The following is a 24272-nucleotide window of genomic DNA, read 5'->3' as shown; positions in this document are numbered from 1 at the left end:
CCTCTGCCATCCAATTTCCAAATGGACATTGAACCCAGGAATGCCACCTCACTACTTTTCTTTTACATTACCTATTTAATTTAACTTATTAATATACTGTACATACTTAGTGTAATTCAGTTTTTTATTATTATCTATTACAATTCACTGCTGCGACATAAGAACAAACTTCACAACATATGCTGGTGATATTAAACATGATTCTACTTCTAATTCTGATGTAGTAGCCAGCCTGGCCATTGCTTGCAGGAGTCAAGGCCGTACTGAAGCTGGCTTTGCCTATACCACACTCACAAGCTGGAGACGGGGTAGCAACGTTGAGGGGCGTATTAACAGGCAGGTTAACAGTAGTGTCTCGGCCGCTGCTTTTGAACTTTTACAGCTTCAGTTATGATTGCAACCGCTGCTGTTCTTTCTTCAGTTAATGTCTCAGGTTTTGGCTGACCTAGTGTTCACCTTCTGTTGCAACAGCAGCAAAGTGCGGAGCCTTCAGACGTGGGCTAGGACTGATTGAACCTGTATCCGAAATGCGAAGGAATAAAACAATACAGGGGGCGAGGACTGATAGCTAGCCTGGCTCTTCCAGATGGCACTCTGTATCAGCATCATTGACATATGTCATGGAATGCGTTGTTTTGTGACAGCACAACAATGCAAGACAGAAAGAATTACTATAAAATTCAAAAAAAAATAAATACAGTACTACGCAAAAGTCTCAGTCTATATATATATATATATGAGCTAGGGTGCCCAAGTCTTTTGCACAGTACTGTATTAATTTTATGTATTGTACTGTACATTCTGCCGCAAAAAGAAACAAATTTCACGTCATATGTCATATGTCATATGTGAGTGACGATAAACCTGATTCTGATATGGGTTTCTGTTGTGGACTGAGAGTGGGAAGGGGCCAGGGAGAGGGGAATCATGGTTGGGAAAAGAGGAAGGGAAAGGGGAAGAGTGAGAGGAGGGAGCGGAAATTGTCAGAGAGATAGTCTGTAATGATAGATCAACCAGTTGTTTGGAATCAAAAGATCTCGCCCGGTGTCCCAGGGCTGGGTGTGTCTGCACCCGCGCCACCCTTTGCCCCTGGCAGTTCTCTGCCACATGTCCCACATCCCTCCCGCGGCTCTCCACCCTTGCCATTCCCAACCTCCTTTGCTTTCACCAAACTTACAAACTCAGTGTCCACTCCCGTTGATAGATACACTCCACGTTTCATATTCCCCTTTGCAAAAGAGGACTATGAAAGAATGGCCATTTGTACACCACCTTTCACAACTTAAGATGCTCAATAGTGATTTACCAGCAGCTGAATAGCTCAGAATTAGAGTCGGTCTATTATCACCGAGAAATGTGAAGTTTGTTGTTTTGTTGCAGCGGCATAGCGCAAGACATAAAAAATAATTACAATAAATTACAATATATAAAAAAAAGTGCAAAAGAGGAATAATGTTTGTGGATTCATGGACTGATTCATGGATCCAATTCATGGATCAGAGGGGTAGAAGCTGTTTCTGAATCATCGAGTGTGCAATTTCAGGCTTCTGTACCTCCTCCCTGATTATAGGCATGAGAATAGGGCATGTCCTGAATAGTGAGGGTCCTGAGTGATAGGTGCCGCCTTCTGGAAAATGGTGAGGAGGGTTGTGTCTGCAAAAGAGGCCTTTGCTATAATGATGTCAGAAACACAGTTGTACAGAGCGTGCAGTCAGCAATCTGATGATGACTTGGGTCAGTTAGTCTCCAAAAGCAGAAGGCTGCAGTTGCCTGAAACCCAAAAACAAAGCATAAGCAATAAGGAGAGGCTGGACAAACGTGAATTTCTTCTTTCTGGAGCACCGGAGGCTGAGGGGGAGATGTGATAAAGCTTGTAAAGGCATAGGTCAGATAGTGGTTAGCCAGACCCTTTTTCCCAGGGCAGAAGTGTCAAGTACTTCAAGGTGAGAAGGGGAAAGCTTAATGGAGATTGCAGGGTAAGTTTTTTTACAGGAAGGGTGATGTATGTCTGGACTGTACTGACAGGAATGGTGATGGATGCAGACAAGACAGTGGCACTTAAGTTCAAAGTAAATTTATTATCAAAGTACATATATGTCACCATATACAACCCTGAGATTCATTTTTGTATGGGCAAACTTGAATAATAACCGTAACAGAATCAATGAAAGACCACACTAACCGGATGTTCAGCCAGTGTGCAAAAAACAACAAACTGTACAGATACAAAAATAATTAATAATAATAACAATTGTAGCATCATGTATCTCACAACTAAACACCACCCACTTAGATAACCTCAATATACTTACAGAAGAGCAGAAAGGATGTCGTAATGGTATGAAAGGATGTAAACAACAACTGATAATAGATTCCATAATTCTAAATCAAACCTGATGGAAAAGCAGGAATCTTTCATGTAGCTACATTGACTACCAAAAGACATTTGAATCTCTCCCACACTCATGGTTCATAGAAGTTCCTAATATATATATATATAAACTATTCACAAGATTTGTAAAAATTCCTTCCACATCTAATGAAGCACTGGTATACTATAATTACCCTACTGATTAACAACTAAGAAAGAACAACCATTGTTATCAAACTAAACTGAGGCATTTTCCAAGGTGACTCTCTAAGTCCACTATAGATTTGTCTAGCTTTTAACCCACTCTCTAATTTACTGAATCAGATGAAAATTGGGTATCAAATCAGAAACAATGAAATGACCTATTCTTTAACACACTAATCTCAAACAATAGCAAGGTGGCCAAAGAAGTCATCAGCTCTCTGACACAGTGATGTCAACAAAACAACCTCTCCTTCAATGTCACAAAAACAAAGGAGCTGGTGTGGACTACAGGAGGAATGGAGACAGGCTAACCCCCATTGACATCAATGGATCTGGGGTTGAGAGAGTGAACAGCTTTAAGTTCCTCAGCACACACATCACCGAGGACCTCACGTGGTCTGTACATACCAACTGTGTGGTGAAAAAGGCACAACAGTACCTCTTTCACCTCAGACAGTTGAGAAAGTTTGGTATGAGCCCCCAAATCCTAATAACTTTCTACAGGGGCACAATTGAGAGCATCCTGACTGGTTGCATCATGGCCTGGTATGGGAACTGTACTTCCCTTAATCACGGGACTCTGCAGAGAGTGGTGTGGACAGCCCAGCGCATCTGTAGTTGTGAAATTCCCATGTTTCAGGAGATTTACAAAGACAGATGTGAAAAAAGGGTCTGAAGGATCGCTGGGGACTCAAGTCATCCCAACCACAATCTATTCCAGCTGCTACTATCAGGGAAATGGTACCACAGCATAAAAGCCAGGACAAAAGGCTCTGGGACAGCTTCTTCCACCAGGCCATCAGACTGATTAACTCACACTGATCTGAGTGTATTTCTATGTTACACTGATTGTTTTATTTATTATAAATTACTATAATTGCACATTTAGACAGAGACATAACGTAAAGATTTTTACTCCTCATGTATGTGAAGGATGTAAGTAATAAAATCAATTCAATTCAGTTCAATTCAGTGCACCCCTTCTATATGATTTGAAATTATATGCTCCTTCATCAGTAAAGCTAAAGCAATTAATTCACATTGAAAGAAAGAAACATGAACTTTGGACTGGATAAATACAGAACATTAAACATAAAGAAAGGAGCAATAGAGTTAGCAGAATATAAAACAGAGCAGCAGGATACAATACAACCAATGGATGAATGTGAAATGTACAACTATCTGGGATATCAACAAGCGAAGAAAATAGATCATAGTGTGATAAAGGAAAAACCTGACAGAATTTACTTCAAGGCTTAATAAAATGTGACAAATGGAGTAAAAATATAACAAAGGCATTGAACACTTTCACTCTACCCATTCAAAATTATTCTTTTGACATAATATCTTGGTCTGAAACTGATCTGGAAAATTTACAAAGAAAAGTGAGAACGCATTATGTGCACTCGAATGCGCTTAGGTTACCACTACCTATGGCAGAAGGGGGAAAAGGAATAGCAGACATTAAAATTTACACGACAGTCAGAGAAAACTTCTGAGGATCTTTTCTCATCAACTAAAACAGGATATGGCATTCCGCATGAGCATATGCAATTTTGAGAAGGAGTACACACCTCTAAAGTTAAGTGAGAGCACAGCCCAGAAAAATGAAGACATTATCACTATTGAAGAAAAGATTCACCAGTGGAGGAGCCCAACCCTCCATGGAAGACATCCCCATGAGCTGAGCAGACTAGGTGTCGACAAAGAAGTATCGAACGCCTGGCTCAGAGGTGACACTTCTTCCCAGAAATAGACGGGTTCCTTGTGGCAATACAGGAATGGGTGGTTAACACAAAAAAATGATCAAAAATACACAATAAAAGACCAAAAAATTCAAGATGATAAATGTAGAAACTACCAAGGAAAACCAGAAACAATGCAACACACTACTGGGTCCTGTAGCAGTTTAACTCAATCTGATTACTTACACAGACGCAATCAAGGGGAAAACTTTATTCACCAAAATCTTGCTTTAAAGTACAAACATAAAAGAAGCCGTACTTTACTATAAATACAAACCTGGTCCAGTTTTGGTCAGAATACCACAAATTATATTATGACCGATCCTTTATTACAGAGAGGGCAATACAGGATAAACATGCAAAAGCAACTTACTTAATAGATATAGCTGTTCCAAACACACATAACTTGCAGAAATCAATAAGTGAAAAACACCAGAAATTAAAAGAGGAGATTGAATGACAATGGAACATGAGCAGGGTAGATGTACGATGTCCCAATAGTAACATCTACAACAGGTATTATCCCAAAGGCCCTACACAATAGTATTAAACAATTAGGGCTACGCAGCAATATTTATGAAAGCCACAATACCGAACACCACTAGAATAGTCTTAAAGTTCCTAGCAATTGAGTAATGAGTGTGCATGTCTATGCCTGGACCTCAGGTTTTACCAGCTTTAGCTGAGAAAAAATGTGATTACTTTTTAATAAGAATATGCAAGTAAGTAAATAAATAAGTAAGCAATAAATATCGAGAACATTCTATGGTTCTGTAAGATGAAGTCCTTGAAAGTGAGTCCATAGATTGTGGGAACATTTCTGTGATGGGGCAAGTGGAGTTGAGTGAAGTTATCCCCTTTGGCTGAAGGGCAATAACTGTTTCCGAACCTGGTGGTGTGAGTCCTGAGGCTCCTGTACCTCCTTCCTGATGGCAGCAGTGAGAAGGGAGCGTGACCTGAGTGGTGGTGGTTCCCTGACGATGAATGCTGCTTTCCTGTGACAATGGGTTCTACACTAAAGAGGAATTTACCTATAATGTACTGGGCCATATCTACCATTTTTTAAAAGGATTTTCTGTTCAAGGGCGTTGATGTTCCCATGCCAGGCTGTGGCATTGCCTGTCACTATACTCTCTACTACACATCAGTAGAAGTTTGTCAAAGTTTTAGGTGTCATGCCAGAGTTTTGCTGATTCTGCAGGAGGTTGAGGCACTGCCCTGCTTTCTTCACAATTGCACTTACAGGTACTCTGAAATAATAACAGCGAGGAATTTAAAGTTGCTGACCCTCTCCACCTCTGATCCCATTATGTAATCTAATATTGAGCTAAATGCACATTACATAGATTACATTGGATTGAAGTGTATATTAACTCTGTTTGTTCTGGTCTCTGGTGCTGCTGCTAAAAGCTAATTTTCACGGTACTTCTACCCTGTGCGTGTATGCCCATGACAGCAATTAATGAACCTGAACTTGACTATACTTCAGAAAATAAATTTACTATTTGTCTGTAAAGCACTTGTAACATCCAGCACCTCTTCATTGACATGGCGTTTGGGACAATGCAACATCCTCTCACTCTGCACTTGAGGACCATTCAGGATTTCAAGCCTGGGTCTTTGGACTAGTATTTTATCCCATGTCTTGCTTCCCCAGAGGTCAGAGTGCTTCCGATGGGCGAGTCCTGAATGCAACTGGTTTACTGGCTTCAAGCTACTTTCCAGGGTATCTGCCAGTCAATCAGTGAACTGAGTTATGAACATGTCACACCTGAAACATGTCAAAAGGATTAAAATGAGCAAGAAAATAAAAACAGTAGTTTCAACCTATTTTCGAGTCAGGTGGAAAGTTGCAAATTTCCTTCAGTTAACCTCTGGCAATTCACCGCTGAATAACCTTGGTGTGGTTGTAAGTAAAAACAGCTTAAGCATGGCTCCTTCTTGGCAGAATAATGCTCTGTGGTTTAATGTGTACTTCATTCAATTAATCAGTTAATTCAAAGGCATTTAATTTAACTTTCTTACAAGTTTTGGGAAAAATAGCCCATTGCGCTGTAATATTTGAATTGCTTTACTCAGATTTCTAGGTGGTGGATAGTTCAAATTTCTGTGCTGTAAAGTGACTGTCTGAACAGACTTTGGTGCTTTTGCTGTAATCTGACTACCTGTGGGCCAAGCCATTGGGGATCCTGTGTGGTTTATTTAGGAAGAACAATGCTGCTTTGTGTTTATGAGATAGCCTGTACTTTAGGGCAGGACTGACTGCATGTAATGGTGCTGAATCCATGCTGACGCCCACTTGTTCTGGAATTGTGTACTGGTGAGGTCCCAGTGCATCCAGGCTTGAGGATCTGTGCTGAGATTCCCCATTTCCACATTTTATTCAATATCAGTACTTTCACTTCTAATTTTATTTTTATTTATAATTCTTTACTCTTTATAATTGTTGAATTTTGCTCTTTCTGGTTGCATGTCATGTCCTGACCAACACAACACAGCAAGTTCCTCATACATGTAAATGTAGAGTATATGGTGAATAAAGTTGATCTTTTCATCTGTTGCATCGGATTTTGAAGCAAACCATTAAGATTGAATTATTCTGTGTCCTTTTGCAACACCGCTTTCAGCAGCTCAATCCAAAGAGTCTTGGGCTTTTAAGTTAGAAGCTCAAAGATTCGAACTACGTTATTACCAAAATATGCATGCACTGAGATCCATCTTCCCAAAGACAGCCATGAAACAAAGAAACACAGCGGAACCCATTCAAAGAAAACATCAAACACCCAAAGCACAAAAAAAAATATATCACACACTCAGCAAAAGACGAGCGAGTACACACAAAATATTAAACATCAAACTGCAGAGTCTTTGAATCAGTTTAGGAATGTTCAGCTTAGTTCAGTTCTGTTCAATTTAGCACTGTGCTGATCGTTGACTACAGGCCACAGAGCCAGTCTGCCCCGATCAAAGTAGTACAAAATAGTAATTAAAAAAGAAGTAATCGGAAAGCAGAAACAGATATAACATGAGTCGTAGAGTGCTCTATAAACAAGTCCGATTCACAAACAGCCCCGATCAAACCTTGCCCAATTAACACAATTTTGACAATGTCTCTTGAGGAACCAAAGGACGTTTGGGTATCAGAGTGAAAATGTACCTGTAGTGCTGTTGGAGACACTGAGCAATGGATGAGTGTGGGGGTGTCCGTGGAGACTGGTGCACAGTGGGTTTGCACCCTGACCTTCCATCTGTGTACTGAGGAGGGCTGGGTTTTACAAGGATGGTCATTACACATGGTGACTCTGCCCCAAGCTCAGTGAGGCAGCTTTTACCTCAGGGTAAGAACGTTAGGATTTCAAACCCCATTATCGGAGCACTTAATAAGCCAAGATAATAAGCTAATCTTACATACTTACTGCATATTTATTGTGCTTTTTATGTTTATTGTGTTTTTATGCTTATTATGCTTTTTATGCTGCTTTGGATCCTGAGAAACAATCATTTCATTCTCCTTCAGACTTGTGTACTGAAGAATGGAAATAAGCAATCTTGAATCTTAAATAATCTTGGGTAACATTCAGTGCATTGCTGAATACAGAGCTTGCATTTGTCAATGATGTAGAATTGAATCCCATTTGGATAAAGAAAATCCCAGGCAGTTATTTTAAACGGTCAGGAATTTCTGCCAGTGGAAACTCAAAAAAAAAACTGTGGCTGACGGAGATTTGAAATAAAAAGCAAAAACTGCTGGAAACGCTCAGTAAGTCAGGAAATATCTGCGATAAGAAGAACAGTTAATGTTTTGTGTCCTGGGATATTTGCTAAGGAAACCGGAAATGATTATTTGGTTTAACACACTAAATGCTGGAGGAGCTCATCAGGTCAGGCCATAACTATGGAAAGGAATAAACAGTTGATGTTTAGAGTCGAGCCTTCATCAGCACCTGGCCTGAAACATCAACGGTTTATTCCCCTCCATTGATGTTACCTGACCTGCCAGCATTTTCTGATTTTAGACCACAGAACATAGATCAGTACAGCACAATACATGCCCTTCAGCCCAAAATGTTGCGCTGAACTACATATGGCACTGTGTAAAGGTTTTGGGTACTTGTAAAAAAAGATGCTTTCAAAACTAACAAAATCAAAAGTTACTAATTATAAATAAATTTACTATAAAGAGAAGTAAACAGTAAAAAAACAAAACCAAATCAATATTTGGTGCGACCGCCCTTTGCCTTTAAAACTGCATCAGTTCTCTTTGGTACACTGTCATGCAGTTTTATAAGAAGCTTTGTTCCAAGCCCCAACAAGAGGAAATTCCCCCCTCCATTTTTCTTTTTTCCAGGGCCTTCGGTCTCTTTCACCAATCAACCTCCCAGCTCATCACTTCAACCCTCCCACTCCAGGTTTCACCCACCTCCCCCCCCACTTTTAAATCTATTCCTCAGCATTTTTTCTTCAGTCCTGCTGAAGGGTTTCAGCCCAAAACGTCAACTGTACTCTTTTGCATAGATGCTGCCAGGCCTGCTGAGTTCCTCCAGCATTTTGTGTGTGTTGCTTGTTTGCTCCAAGCATCTCGGAGAACTAACCACAGTTTTTCTGCAGACTTTGGCTGTCTCGCTTGCTTGTGTAATTCCAGACAGCCTTGATGACGTTGAGGTCAGGGCTGTGTGGAGTCCACACCATCTGAAGCCATTTAAAATATCTAGGGTGCCCAAGACTTTTGCACAGTACTTAAACCTACTCATAAGCAATCTAACACTTCCCTCCTATAACCATCTTTTTTTCTTATACCCATACGCCTATCTAACCAACTATTAAATGCCTCCAGTATATCTGCCTCTACCAGCACCCCCAGCAGTATGTTTCAGGCACCTACAACTCTCTGTGTAAAAAAACCTACATCTGACATCTCCATTAAACTTTCCTCCACATATCTTAAAGAGATGTCCTCTTGCCCTGGGACGAGAGCACTGGCTGTCCACTCTATCTGTGCCCCTCATCATCTCGTACACCTCCATCAAGAAGTATCTCATCCTTTTCTCCAAAGAGAAAATCCCTAGCTCACCCAACCTTTCCTCACAAGACATGTCCCCTAATCCGGGCAACATCCTGGTAAATCTCCGCACCATCCAATGAAGACAAGACTCAGATGTGGACTAACCAGGGTTGTATAGAGCTACGACATTTCATCATGGTTCTTAAACAACTATTTTGCTCTCCTTTACACTTCTGTACTGAAAATGACATTGAACAATCTTGAATCTTGTGATCTTGAAACTCTGACCCCCAACAAAGGCCAACACCCCTTTAACCATCCTTTCAATTTGTATGGTGGCTTTGAGGAATATGTTTTGCTTAAGACTTCCAGTATCTGCAGGCTTTCTGACCCTCATGCTATTGGTTGTGGTTGAATGGCAACGATGATTCTATGCCTACTTTGAAAGGGAGAGTATAGTTACAGTTGTGAAGATCCCTGCTGCACCCAGTGACCCTGTGATCTGTGTCTCGGAGGCTGATGTCAGGCTGCCTTTTAGAAGGGTGTACCCTTGCAAAGCAACAGGCCTTGTTAGAGTACCTGGTAAAGCTCTGAAAACTTGTGCCAACCAACTGATTGACATAAGACGTTGTGTCAAAAAAGACACATACGTTCGGATGCTGTTCATAGACTTCAATTCAGCATTCAACACAATCATCCCTCAGAAACTGATTGGAAAGCTGAGCCTACTGGGCCTGAACACCTCCCTCTGCAAAAGGATCCTAGACTTCCTGACTGGGAGACCTTAGTCAGTCCGGATCGGGAGCAGCATCTCCAACACCATCACACTGAGCACGGGGGCCCCCCAGGGTTGTGTGCTCAGTCCACTGTTCACTCTGCTGATCCACGACTGTGCTGCAACATGCAGCTCGAACCATATCATCAAGTTCACCAATGACATGACTGTGGTGGGTCTCATCAGCAAGAATGACGAGTCAGCTTACAGAGAGGAGGTGCAGCGGCTAACTGACTGGTGCAAAGCCAACAACCTGTCTCTTAATGTGAACAAAACAAAAGAGATGGTTGTTGACTTCAGGAGGGCATGAAGCGACCACTCCCCACTGAACATCGACGGCTCCTCGGTAGAGATCGTAAAGAGCACCAAATTTCTTGGTGTTCACCTGGCAGAGAATCTCACCTGGTCCCTCAACATTAGCTCGGGGGGGGGGGGGGGGGTCAAAAAATTTTTTAAATAACACTAGCTCCATAGCAAAGAAAGCCCAGCAGCGTCTCTACTTTCTGTGAAGGCTGAGGAAAGTCCATCTCCCACCCCCCATCCTCATCACATGCTACAGGGGTTCTATTGAGAGCATGCTGAGCAGCTGCATCACTGTCTGGTTCGGAAATTGCACCATCTCGAATCGCAAGACCCTGCAGTGGATAGTGAGGTCAGCTGAGAAGATCATTGGGGTCCGTCTTCCCACCATCATGGACATTTACACTACACGCTGCATCCACAAAGGAAACAGCATTATGAAGGACCCCATGCACCCCTCATACAATCTCTTCTCCCTCCTGCCGTCTGGGAAAAGGCTCTGAAGCATTCGGGTTCTCACGAGCAGACTGTGTAACAGTTTCTTCCCCCAAGCTATCAGACTCCTCAATACCCGAAGCCTGGACTGACACCTTGCCCTATTGTCCTGTTTATTATTTATTGTAATGCCTGCACTGTTTTTGTGCACTTTATGCAGTCCAGTGTGGGTCTGTAGTCTAGTGTAGCTTTCTCTGTGTTTTTTTTATTACATAGTTCAGTCTAGTTTTTTTTCTACTGTGTCATGTAACACCATGGTCTTGAAAAATGTTGTCTCATTTTTACTATGCACTGTACCAGCAGTTATGGTTGAAATAACAATAAAAGTGACTTGATTTGACTTGACTTGACTTGGTGGGAGACATTTTCAAGGACATTTTCACCCTCTCACTGCTATGGTCAGAAGCTCTTACCTGCTTCAAAAAGGCAACAACTATACTAGTGTCCAAGAAGAGTAGTATGAGCTGCTTTAATGACTATTCCCCAGCAGCACTCACAACTATGGTGATGAAATGCTTTGAGAGGCTAGTCATGGCTAGAATCAAATCCTGCCTCAGCAAGGACCTGGACCCATTGCAATTTGCCTATCACCACAATAGGTCAACAGCAAATGCAATCTTAAAGGCTCTTCATGTGGGCCTAGACCACCTGGACAACACAAACACCTATGTCAGGATGCTGTTCGTTGACTATAGCTCAGTGTTTGAAACCATCATTCCCACAATCCTGATTGATAAGTCACATAGCTTGGGTCACTGGACCTCCCTCTGAAATTGGATCCTCGACTTCCTAACCAGTTGTCCACAATTTGTGCGGATTGTGTGGATCTTCTTTGTTGATGATCAACATTGGCGCACCTCAGGGGTGTGTGCTTAGCCCACTATTCTACTCTCTCTATCCACATGTCTATGTGGTTAGGCATAGCTCAATTCCATCTATAAATTTTCTAATGATACAACCATTCTTCGTAGAATTTCAGGCGGTGACAAAAGGGTGTACAGGAGTGAGATATACTAGTTAGTTGAGTGGTGTCACTACAACAACCTTGCACTCAACAGCTGTCGGGAAGTGGCCTGGTCGAGGGAAGTGCCTGGTGTGAGTAGTGCTAGTCTTTGGCTCAAGAGTCTTCGGCGAGGAGACTACGCCAGGAACAATTGCAGAGGGTGAAGACATGACTGCTAAGCTGATTCAGTGTGCTACGCACATGATGTGGGAGGTCAGGGACACTGATGGTGTCCCCGGCTGCTACAGTTGTGGGAAGTGTGTCCAGATTCAGCTTCTGAAGGAGCATGTTGCAGCACTGAAGAAAGAACTGGATGCCCTCAGGTTTATCCGCAAAAATGAGAGTTTTCCGGACAGGACCTACAGTGAGGTTGTTACACTGAGGATTCTGGAAGAGAGAAAGGGGGCGACGATGAGGATGGAAAAGATGCTTGAAGTACAGGAGACCCCAGGGGATGTACCTCTCGTAAACAGGTTCACCTTCTTGGAAGCTGTCAGGACAGAAGATACTGCCAGTCTGAGAGGCGGACAGGTCTGCGAGCTGAAAATTGGTGCAGAAGCAGAGCCGAGGAGTCAGACATCAGGAAGAGCCGTGGTAGTAGGGGACTCCATAGTAAGAGGTACAGAAAGGGGTTTCTATGGCAACAGGCGAGATTTAAGGATGGTGTGTTGCCTCCCTGGTGATAGGATCCAGGACATCACGCACCAATTGCAGGGAATCCTCAAGGGTGAAGGTGAACAGCCGGAAGTGGTAGTTCATGATGGCACAAACGACATCGGGAAGAAGAGGAAGGACATTCTGCAGCGGGACTTCAGGGAACTTGGAAGAAGGTTGAAAAGCAGGACTTCCAGGGTGGTTATCTCTGGTTTGCTTCCAGTTCCTTGTGCTGGAGAGGGCAGGAACAGGGAGATAATGGTTCTGAATGTGTGGCTGAGGAACTGGTGCAGGAAGCAAGGATTTACATTCTTGGACCACTGAGATCTGTTTTGGGGTAGGGATGAATTGTACAAAAGGGACAGGTTGCACCTTAATAGGCGGGGGACCAGCATTCTGGCAGACAGGTTTGCCACTGCAACACGGATGTGTTTAAACTAAGTAGAGGGGGGAAGGGATGAACTGGAAATATAAGGATGGAGTTAAAGGGAAAGTGAAAATAAGAAAAGTTAAAAAAGACAACAGAATCAATGGAGTAGAAAAGAAAGCTCAAGAAGAGCTCATACAGTATGGCCAAATGAAATAGGAATTGATATGAAAGGAGAGGGGAGTACCAAATTAAAAGTATTATATATGAATGCACGAAGTATAAGGAATAAAGTAGATGAGCTTGAGGCTCAGTTGGAAATTGGCAAGTACGATGTTGTGGGAATAACTGAGACATGGCTTGAAGCAGACGGGGTCTGGGAAATTAATATTCAAGGATATACATCTTATCGAAAGGACAGACTGACTGGCAGAGGGGGTGGGGTGGCTCTGTTGGTGAGGAATGATATTCAATCCCTTGCGAGGGGGACATAGAATCAGGGGATGTAGTCAGTACAGATAGAACTGAGAAATTCTAAGGGTAGAAAGACCCTAATGGGAGTTATCTACAGGCCCCCAAACAGCAGTCTGGATGTAGGGTGTAAGTTGAATGAAGAGTTAAAATTGGCATGTCGCAAAGGTAATGATACAGTTGTCATGGGGGATTTCAACATGCAGGTAGACTGGGAGAATCAGAATGGTACTGGACCCCAAGAAAGGGAGTTTGTGGAATGCCTCTGAGATGGATTCTTAGAATAGCTTGTACTGGAGCCTACCAGGGAGAAGGCAATTCTAGATTTAGTGTTGTGCAATGAACCTGACTTGATCAGGGACCTTGAGGTAAAGGAACCATTAGGAGGTAGTGACCATAATATGATATGTTTTAACCTACAATTTGAGAAGGAGAAGGGAAAATCGGATGTGTCAGTATTACAGTTGAACAAAGGGAACTATGGAGCTATGAGGGAGGAGCTGCCCAAAGTTCAATGGAACAATACCCTAGCAGGGAAGACAGTGAAACAAAAATGGCAGGTATTTCTGGGAATAATGCGGAAGGTGCAGAATCGGTTCATTCCAAAGAGGAAGAAAGATCCTAAGGGGAGTAAGGGGCAGCCGTGGCTGACGAGGGAAGTAAAGGGCAGTATAAAAATAAAAGAGAAGTAGTATAACATAGCAAAGATGAGCCGGAAACCAGAGGACTGGGAAGCTTTTAAAAAGCAACAGAAGATAGCAAAAAAGACAATACGCCAAGAAAAAATGAGGTACGAAGGAAAACTAGTCAAGAATATAAAGGAGGATAGTAAAAGCTTCTTTAGGTATGTGAATAGCAAAAAAATAGTTGAGACCAAAAATTGGGCCATTGAAGACAGAAACGGGTGAATTTATTATGGGGAACAAGGAAATGGCAGATGAGTTGAACAGGTACTTTGGATCTGTCTTCACTAGGGAAGACACAAACAATCTCCCAGATGTAATAGTGGCCAAAGGAACTAGGGTAAAGGATGAACTGAAGGAAATTTACATTAGGCAAGAAACGGTGTTGGATAGACTGTTGAGACTGAAGGCTGATAAGTCCCCGGGACCTGATAGTCTGCATCCCAGGGTACTTAAAGAGGTGGCTCTAGAAATCGTGGACATATTGGTAATCATTTTCCAGTGTTCTATAGATTCAGGAACAGTTCCTGCTGATTGGAGGGTGGCTAATGTTGTCCCACTTTTCAAGAAAGGAGGGAGAGAAAAAACAGGGAATTATAGACCGGTTAGCCTAACGTCAGTGGTGGGAAAGATGCTGGAGTCAATTATAAAAGAGGAAATTACAACATATTTGGATAGCAGTAGAATGATCAGTCCAAGTCAGCATGGATTTGTGAAGGGGAAATCATGCTTGACTAATCTTCTGGAGTTTTTTGAGGATGTAACTATGAAAATGGACAAGGGAGAGCCAGTGGATGTAGGGTACCTGGACTTCCAGAAAGCTTTTGATGAAGTCCCACATAGGAGATTAGTGGGCAAAATTAGGGCACATGGTATTGGGGGCAGAGTACTGACATGGATTGAAAATTGGCTGGCTGACAGGAAACAAAGAGTTGTGATTAACGGGTCCCTTTCGGAATGGCAGGCTGTGACCAGTGGGGTACCACACGGTTCGGTGCTGGGACCGCAACTGTTTACAATATACATTGATGATTTAGATGAAGGGATTAAAAGTAACATTAGCAAATTTGCTGATGACACAAAGCTGGGTGGCAGTGTGAAATTTCAGGAGGATGTTATGAGAATGCAGGGTGACTTGGACAGGTTGGGTGAGTGGGCAAATGTATGGCAGATGCAGTTTAATGTGGATAAATGTGAGATTATCCACTTTGGTGGCAAGAACAGGAAGGCAGATTACTAACTAAATGGAGTCAAGTTAGGAAAAGGGGAAGTACAACAAGATCTAGGTGTTCTTGTACATCAGTCAATGAAAGCAAGCATGCAGGTACAGCAGGCAGTGAAGAAAGCTAATGGCATGCTGTCTTTTATAACAAGAGGAATTGAGTATAGGAGTAAAGAGGTCCTTCTGCAGCTGTACAGGGCCCTGGTGAGACCACACCTGGAGTATTGTGTGCAATTTTGATCTCCAAATTTGAGGAAGGACATTCTTGCTATTGAGGGAGTGTAGTGTAGGTTCACAAGGTTAATTCCCGGAATGGCGGGACTGTCATATGTTGAAAGATTGGAGTGACTGGGCTTGTATACATTGGAATTTAGAAAGATGAGAGGGGATCTGATTGAAACATATAAGATTATTAAGGGATTGGACACACTGGAGGCAGAAATCATGTTCCCGCTGATGGGTGAGTCCAGAACTAGAGGCCACGGTTTAAGAATAAGGGGTAGGCCATTTAGAACTGAGATGTGGAAAAAAAATTTTACCCAGAGAGTGGTGGATATGTGGAATGCTCTGCCCCAGAAGGCAGTGGAGGCCAGGTCTCTGGATGCATTCAAGAGAGAGTTAGATAGAGCTCTTATAGATAGCGGGGTCAAGGGATATGGAGAGAGGGCAGGAATGGGGTACTGATTGTGTATGATCAGCCATGATCACAGTGAATGGTGGTGCTGGCTAGAAGGGCCAAATGGCCTACTCCTGCACCTACTGTCTATTGTCTTATTGTCTATATCAGTAAGACAAAAGAGCTGATTGTGGACTTCAGGAAGGGTAAGATGAGGGAACACATACCAATCCTCATAGAGGGATCAGAAGTGGAGAGAGTGAGCAATTTCAAGTTCTTGGGTGTCAAGATCTCTGAGGACCTAACCTTTTCCCAACATATCAAGGAGGCTATGAAGAAGGCTGAGACAGCAGCTATATTACATTATGAGTTTGAAGAGATTTGGTTTGTCACCTAAAACACTCGAAATCTTCTATAGATGTACTGTGGAGAGGATGCTTGCAGGTTGCAACACTGCAGAGTATTGGGGGACCAAAAGAAGCTGCAGAAAGTTGTAAAATTAGTCAGTGCATCTTAGGTACTGGCCTCTGTAGAATCCAAGACATCTTCAAGGAGTGGTGCCTCAGAAAGGGGACGACCATTATTAAAGACTCCCATCACCCAGGACAAGCCCTATTCTCATTGTTAACATCAGGAGGGAAACCTGAAGGCACACACTGAATGATTCAGGAAAAGCTTCTTCCCCTCTGCCATCTGATTCCTAAATAGATATTGAACCCATGAACGCTACCTCACTCTTTTTAATATTATTTCAGTTTTGCATTATTTTAATGCATTCAATATACATATATATACTTACTGTAATTGATTTACTTATTTACTTTTTTCTTTATATATTATAATGTATTGCATTTTACTACTGCTGCTAAGTTAACAAATTTCATGACACCTAATGGCAATGATAAACCTGATTTTGATTCTGACAGTGTTCGCCAAATTGTCCATCTCTCAATAATTTTCCATAATGTGAAGCTACATCATCTGCACATTTATCAAGAAATGTAAGTTTGGGGGAGAAAGTACGGGTTGGTTGTATATAGTTTTTTTTTGCTTCCTGACTTTTGCATCTCAGAATGTAGGTAACGATTTTTAAATACTAACACAGACCACTCCTTGTTAGCTGCCTGCTGCTCTGAGATCATCTCAGATGCTGATCTGTCTTTCCTTTCACTCCTATACATTTCCTTCTTTCACTGATATCTGCATCTGGAGACAGGTTGCTAAGCAACCTGAGGTAACATGCCCTTGACCATGTTTTGTGGAGGACGCTGCTATCAATGTTACTTCATCACTTATACACAAGGCCTTGGTATCATTATGTGAGTCAGCCAAGTTCATGGGTGACCTGGTGAATTAAGTATGCACAAAGAACAGAGGTGAATAAAGGTAGGGAGAGCTCCATTTGAGTATCGACCCTCAAGATACTGGGCTTATGTGTACTGAATGTACAAACTCAAGTCCCAACACTGTAGGCAGGCTCTACCACGTCCATGGATGAAACTAGAAGGCTTTATCTTGCAAATAAAATGCAAGAACTTAACCTGCCAGTGCTCTGATGTTGACATTAGCAGTTTTAGGAGATACATTCGGTGGCCACTTTATTAGGTACACCTGTATGCCTGCTCATATATGCAAATATCTAATCAGCCAATCACGTGGCTGAAATTCAATGAATAAGAGCATGCAGACATGGTCAAGAGGTTCAGTTGTTATTCACACCAAACATCAAAATGGGGAAGAAATGACTTTGACCATGGAATAATTTTTGGTGCCAGACGGGGTGGTTTGACTATCTCAGGAACTATTGATCTCCTGGGATTGTCACACACAACAGTCTCTAGAGTTTACCGAGAATGATACGCAAAGGGAAAAAAAAACATCCAGTGAATGGCAATTCTGTGGGTGAAAATGCATTGTTAATGAGAGAGGTCGGAGGAGAATGGCCAGTCTGTTTCAAGCTGAAAGCAGGGTGACAGTAACTCAAATAACCACATGTTACGACAGTGGTGTTCAGAAGAGCATCTCTGAATGCATAACACATCACATCTGGAAGTGGATGGGCTACAGCAGCCCATGACCACAAGCATACGCTCAGTGGCCACTTGATAAAATGTAGAAAATGTGAGGTATTAATGTTTCATTCTAATCTTTTGTTTCTCCTTCCACCCACCAGCTAACGGTCAGTTATATCGATGTCATGGCAACAAGCCAGGAGCGACGGAGACTGACCGAGAGGCAGTACTGCTTTACATGTGACTGCAGACACTGTGAGACCGGACACAAGGTTTGTTAAGTCTGGATTACTCAGGGAGCTCAATCATGTCAAGATTCCGGGTATTTTTGTTGCACTTTGCTTCATTCCATTTGCAGGGCTCATCATTCCTACGACGTCAAGTTACATTTCAGTCACTAAGTACTGTTAGTGACCTTTCGTGGCTTTAGGGTTTATTTCCTTTTGACAGCACAAAGCTTGAGTGGGTTGTAGAAGTGGCTCGACACCAGGGATATTGGTATTGGCACTGCTGTTATTTTACTCTTGTCACACACCAAGATTCAGTGAAAAGCATTTGTTTCGCATGCCATCCAGACAGCTCTCACCATATATAATTACACTGTGGTACAAAACAGAAAGCTGGATGCAGAATATGATTGATTGATTGGTTGTCTGTTGTATCTGACAATGGCAGAAAACCTGTGCAGAAGATTTTTTAATGTGGGAAAGCAGTTGTACTGGGCTTACACCAAAATATATCCCTCCACCATTCCTATGATGTATTCCTCCACCATGACCAACACATATCACTTCACCATGCCCAGCTCATATCCTCCTACGATGCCCAACCAGTATCCTATACCATTACAAACCCATATCCCTCTACCATGCCCAACCCATATCCCTTACAATGCCCAATCCATATCCCTTATCATAACAAACTCATATCTATCTACTATACACAACCCATATCCCTCTACTATACCCAACTCATATCCCTCTACCATACCCAACCCATATTCCTTACCATGCCTAATCCATATCCCTTACCATGCCCAACCCATATCCCTTACAATGCCCAATCCATATCCCTTATCATAACAAACTCATATCTATCTACTATACACAACCCATATCCCTCTACTATACCCAACTCATATCCCTCTACCATACCCAACCCATATTCCTTACCATGCCTAATCCATATCCCTTACCATGCCCAACCCATATCCCTTACAATGCCCAATCCATATCCCTTATCATAACAAACTCATATCTATCTACTATACACAACCCATATCCCTCTACTATACCCAACTCATATCCCTCTACCATACCCAACCCATATTCCTTACCATGCCTAATCCATATCCCTTACCATGCCCAACCCATATCCCTTACAATGCCCAATCCATATCCCTTATCATAACAAACTCATATCTATCTACTATACACAACCCATATCCCTCTACTATACCCAACTCATATCCCTCTACCATACCCAACCCATATTCCTTACCATGCCTAATCCATATCCCTTACCATGCCCAATCCATATCCCTTACCATATCCAACCCATATCCCTTACCATACCCAACCCATATCCCTCTACTATACCCATCTCATATCCCTTACCATGCCCAATCCATATCCCTTATCATAACAAACATATCTTTCTACTATACACAACCCATATCCCTCTACTATACCCAACCCATTATCCCTTACCATTGCCCAACCAATGTCTCTCTAGCATACCAACCCATATCCCCTTGCCATACTCAACTCTTATCTCCCACCATTGCCCAGCTCACGTCTGTCTACCATACCAACCCATGTCCCTCTAATCATGAAAAAGCATGCAGATGCTGCAAATTCAAAGCAACACACACAAAATGCTGGAGAAACTCAGCAGGTCAAATGAGACCTTTCTTCAGGACACAGAAACCATAACAACCCATATCTCCTTTCCATTTCAACCCATAGCCCCTTACCATACCAACCAATATCCTTCTACCATTACCCAAGCCATGTCCCTCTACCATTACCTAACTCATATCCGTCTACCAATGCCCAACCCATATCCCCTTTCCAAGTCCAACTCAATGTTATTCCCAGTATCATGTTGCTACTTGTGGGAGCTTGCACTGAACAAATTTGCCCTTTCGTTGTAACAGTAAATTTCCAAATGACCTCATTTGTGACAGAAGCAGTTTAAACTCATCTTTCTCTTTTAGTATAGGAAAGTATAGGAAGTGAACAAAGGATTGTAACCCACTGGGTTCTGTCAGGACTGATGGCTGCAACAAATTCAACTGGCCACCCCTCTCCCCTCAGAGAGCACTTCTCTCTGAAGTGGGTGTCAGTACTGAAATGAGAGGTGAATGTAGTGACTGAGCGTGTCCCGAGAGTTGCTTTCAAGCATGCAGCATGAAAGGAATAGCAATCATCTGGTAGAAGGTGTGTATGGAAGGAAAGCCTGTGATCTCCTGTCACTACCTTGACAACTTGACAGGAAACACTTGCTCACTCAGGACCTCAAAGGATACCATCAAGGATGGGTTCCTTTTTTTGGGGCAGAGATTTATTTGTTGAGCCAATGGACACCTGCACCAGACAACCACATGTTGTGAATAGTTTCTAATGTCAGTTAGATGTGGTGTGAGTGATATGTTATTCCATAAGAACATTAAAAAACAGACACAGGACGAGGGCATCTGGATCTTTAACATGTTCAGCTGTTCACCAAATCCATTGCTGATCTTCCACCTCTGCTCTGTCTTATCTTGATAGTTCTTGACTCATTTGCTACCTTCTGGTATTTTCTTAATTTCTTTGGTCACCTTTCTATAGAAATGATGTCACGAAAGTGGAGAATGTGCAAAAAAAAAAGACTTACGAGAATGTTATTGGGATTGGAGGACTTAAGGAGATGCCTAGGCAATTTCTCCCCCAGGAGCTTAGGAGACTGATGGATGACTTTATAGAGCGGGGGTTCCCAACCTGGTGTCCAAAGACCCCTTGGTTAATGGTAGGAGTCCATGGCATCAAAAAGGTTGGGAACCCCTATTATAAAGGATTATAAAATCATGAGGAGCTTAGATAAACTGAATAGCTAAAGTCTCAGAAAGTAACAATGGCCCATTAGAACAGAGATAAGGGGAAATTTCTTAAGCCAGAGGGTGGTGAATCTGTGGAGTTCATTACCACAGACAACTGTGGAGACCAAGTCATTGGGTATATTTAAAACAGAGGTTGATAGGTTCTTGATTAGTCAGGGCATTGAAGGTTACTGGGAGAAGGCAGGAGAATGGGGTTGAGAGGGATAATAAATCGGCCATGGTGAAATGGCGGAACAGACTTGATGGGCCAAATGGCCTAATTCTGCTCCTCTGCCTTATGGTCTTCTGGTCTTTTCACCAAAGTAGGGGTCCAAAACTAGAGGGCATAGGTTTATAGTGAGGGGAAAATGTAAAATAGACCTGAAGGGAAAATGCTTTCACACAGAAGTTGTGAGTATATGGAATGAACTACCAGAGGAAGTGGTCAAGGTGGATACTCAAACGTGGTCAGACAGTTGGACCGATAGGAAAGCTTCAGAGGGATATGCAGGCAAGTGGGACCAGCTTGGATACACAGCATTACTCATCACTAAACTTTTAAGACTAGGGCCTCAGTAATTGAATCCTTGGTTTGCTCACTGGAAGACCCCAGCTAGGATGGATTGGTAACATCTGCTCCAGACTCACCATCACTTTGTCTTCTTTTACCCATTGGTGTTTGCTAGTTTTTGGTTATGTCTAGTTTTTCATAAATTTTTATTGTATTTCTTTTTTCCCTGTAAATGTCTGTGAGAAAATGAATGTCAAGGTGGCATGTGCTTTGATAATAAATTTTGAACTTTGAACATCATGGATGAGTTGGCCCAAGTGACCAGTTTGTGTTGCCTGGGTGGTGGGGCCTACCAAAGGAGGCATTCCTTCCCTCTGCCGGCCCTTAGGTCACTATTGGACAAGGTGCACCTGCTGAGGCACCTCCCCCATCAATCACTGTCATGAGAAGCCATGGGAGTAGGTCGTATGAACAACTGGTGCATATCACAAGTCCTGGTTATGCAACCACTGATGCCAGGCAGACAATCTCCGAAGAGCATTGTTAATGATTGGGGTCACCCATCTCTTAAAGACACCGCCCAGAATGGCAAACCGTGTCTGTAGAAAAATTTGCCAAGAACAATCATGGTCCATGGAAAGACCATCATTCACCTACGTCATATGACACGGCTCATAATGAACGAATGAATGATAGGCGTTCACTTAAATTTGTTGTTTTGCATTAAAGGCCAACCCTGTCCGAGGATGTGTCACTATGCTTCTGGCACCAACATAGCCTGCTCACAACTCACTAAGCCCATCTCATTCTCTACATCTTTAGACTGTGGGAGGAAAGCAGGCACCCAGAGGAAACCAACACAGTCACGGGGAGAACCCACAAACTCCATGCAGACTGCGGTGGGAATTGAACCCCAGTCGGTGATCGCTATTGTTGTAAAGTGATTGCACTAACCACTACACTACCACGTTGGTACTCAATGTCTGTATAACTCGAATATCCAGAAGTCTGTCAGTCTTAGTTTTGAAAGAATTCTACGACTGATTGGCTGAAGCCCTCATGTTTGGGTAGCTCCAAGTAATGCGTTGTTTGCTTCAAACCAGATCAGCCGGGGGCAGCTCACAAGTGTTACCACGCTTCCATGATATATATCACCATATATATAGTATTAGAAACACCATATATGGTGATGTTTACCAGAGTGAAATAGCATGCAGTGACCCTGAGTGTACAGTGATCCCTATGGACTGTTTTCCATACAGTCCCTATGGACTGTTTTCGCAGTACACTGTGACCTTTGTTGGACTTAAAACAGTGCACTGCATTGCTGTTGGATTAAGTTACCTTCACTGAATGGTGTCGGCATACAACTCACCTGGCAGAGTACATCCAGTATATTAGGCTGTACATTCAAATGGCAGATTTAGAAACCTGAGGCCTCTGTTGGTCAGAGTTGACCATGGATATTGCGTCCTAGCTGTCTAGAGACATGAGCCTGGACAGCGTAATGTGGAGAACGAGCTGTTGCCCATGTAGCAAGCTCCCCCACTCCATGCATCTAATGAACCCAAAGGAATGGCAGAGGCCGATAGTTTGGTACCAGCAGCGTGGAGGAGTCACTAGTCAGTATTGAACAGTGTAGGACTCCAGCTCTGGATCTTTCCCTCGGGGCTTACTCCTGAAGGCTTCCCGTTAGTAGGTGTAGCCACCAGGCAGCAGAGGTTTGAGATCAGTTTCCCTCCTCCTAGAAGAGCTGCCAACCATGGCTGACCAGCCCTATCTACCTGCAGCGACTGGTTTTAAGGTGCCAGTAACCTGCCTTTGCACCTTCGGCTGTCAGTAGAAACAGTTTTAGTAACTAAGCCACACATGAAGGCCAGGAGCTGGACTTGGTTGTCAGAGGCTATTTGAAATGCACGTTATTGGGAGCATTTAATAGTTAGTGGGAGCTTGTCGGCATTACCACCCCCAGCTATAGCAACCTTAAGGATTTAGATTTAGAAACAGAACATAGAAAATAGAACAGTACAGCACAGAAGGAGGCTCTTCACTATCAGAACCAATTGAATTTGTAATCAAATCGCTAACTAAACTGAAGCCTTCTGCCTAACCTTCCATTTTCCTCACATTCATGTGCCCATCTAAATGTCTCTTCAAAGTCTCTAATGTATCTGCCTCTTCCTCTACCACAGGCAGCACATTCTGAGCACCCACCACTCACTCTTTAAAAATTACTTGCCCCTCATATCTCCTTTGAACATACCCTCTCTCACATCAAATGCATGGCCTTTGGTATTAGACATTTCACCACTGGGGAAAAAGATACTGTCTGTCTTTGTTATAAACCTCTACCAGATCTCCCCTCAGCCTTCGCCACTCCAAAGAAAACAATCCAGGTCTGTCCAGTCTCTCATTACGGTGCATGTCCTCTAATCCAGGCAGTATCCTGCTAATGCAGTAAATTCTACAGTAAAATCAATGCTGTGACCATCTCACAGACTGCCTCACAGGTGCTTTACGTACCTGGTGTTTCTTTCTTGTGCGCAGGAGCTCGCCACTTGACAGGGCGTACGAGCCGGCGAAAGCACCCAGGCTCTGCCTGTGGCAGCTTTCACAGTTCCGTGCCTTTAGCGGTGCACTGTGGATTCTCGGACGGGATGATTAATTGCTTGCTGCTTGTCATAACCAAGCTAAAAATAGCCATTGTTTTCAGGTAGCAGGCCACCTGGGTTCTGTTTTACAGACAAAACCTGAGTGAA

General features: G+C 42.8%; 1 protein-coding gene across 6 annotated transcripts in view; it reads left to right on the top strand.

The window, feature by feature from the left end:
* Window positions 1–24272, top strand: part of smyd3 (SET and MYND domain containing 3) — a 990938-nt gene that overhangs the window by 822167 nt on the left and 144499 nt on the right. For all 6 annotated transcript variants that reach the window (XM_059985566.1, XM_059985569.1, XM_059985568.1 and 3 more), the window contains one exon: window positions 18082–18192. In XM_059985566.1, the coding sequence (XP_059841549.1) occupies window positions 18082–18192 (111 nt within the window). The remainder of the gene's footprint in view (window positions 1–18081; window positions 18193–24272) is intronic.

Source organism: Hypanus sabinus, chromosome 12, assembly GCF_030144855.1.
Source record: "Hypanus sabinus isolate sHypSab1 chromosome 12, sHypSab1.hap1, whole genome shotgun sequence".
Classification (NCBI taxonomy): Eukaryota; Metazoa; Chordata; class Chondrichthyes; order Myliobatiformes; family Dasyatidae; genus Hypanus; species Hypanus sabinus.
This window is presented reverse-complemented; position numbering and strand designations above follow the sequence as displayed.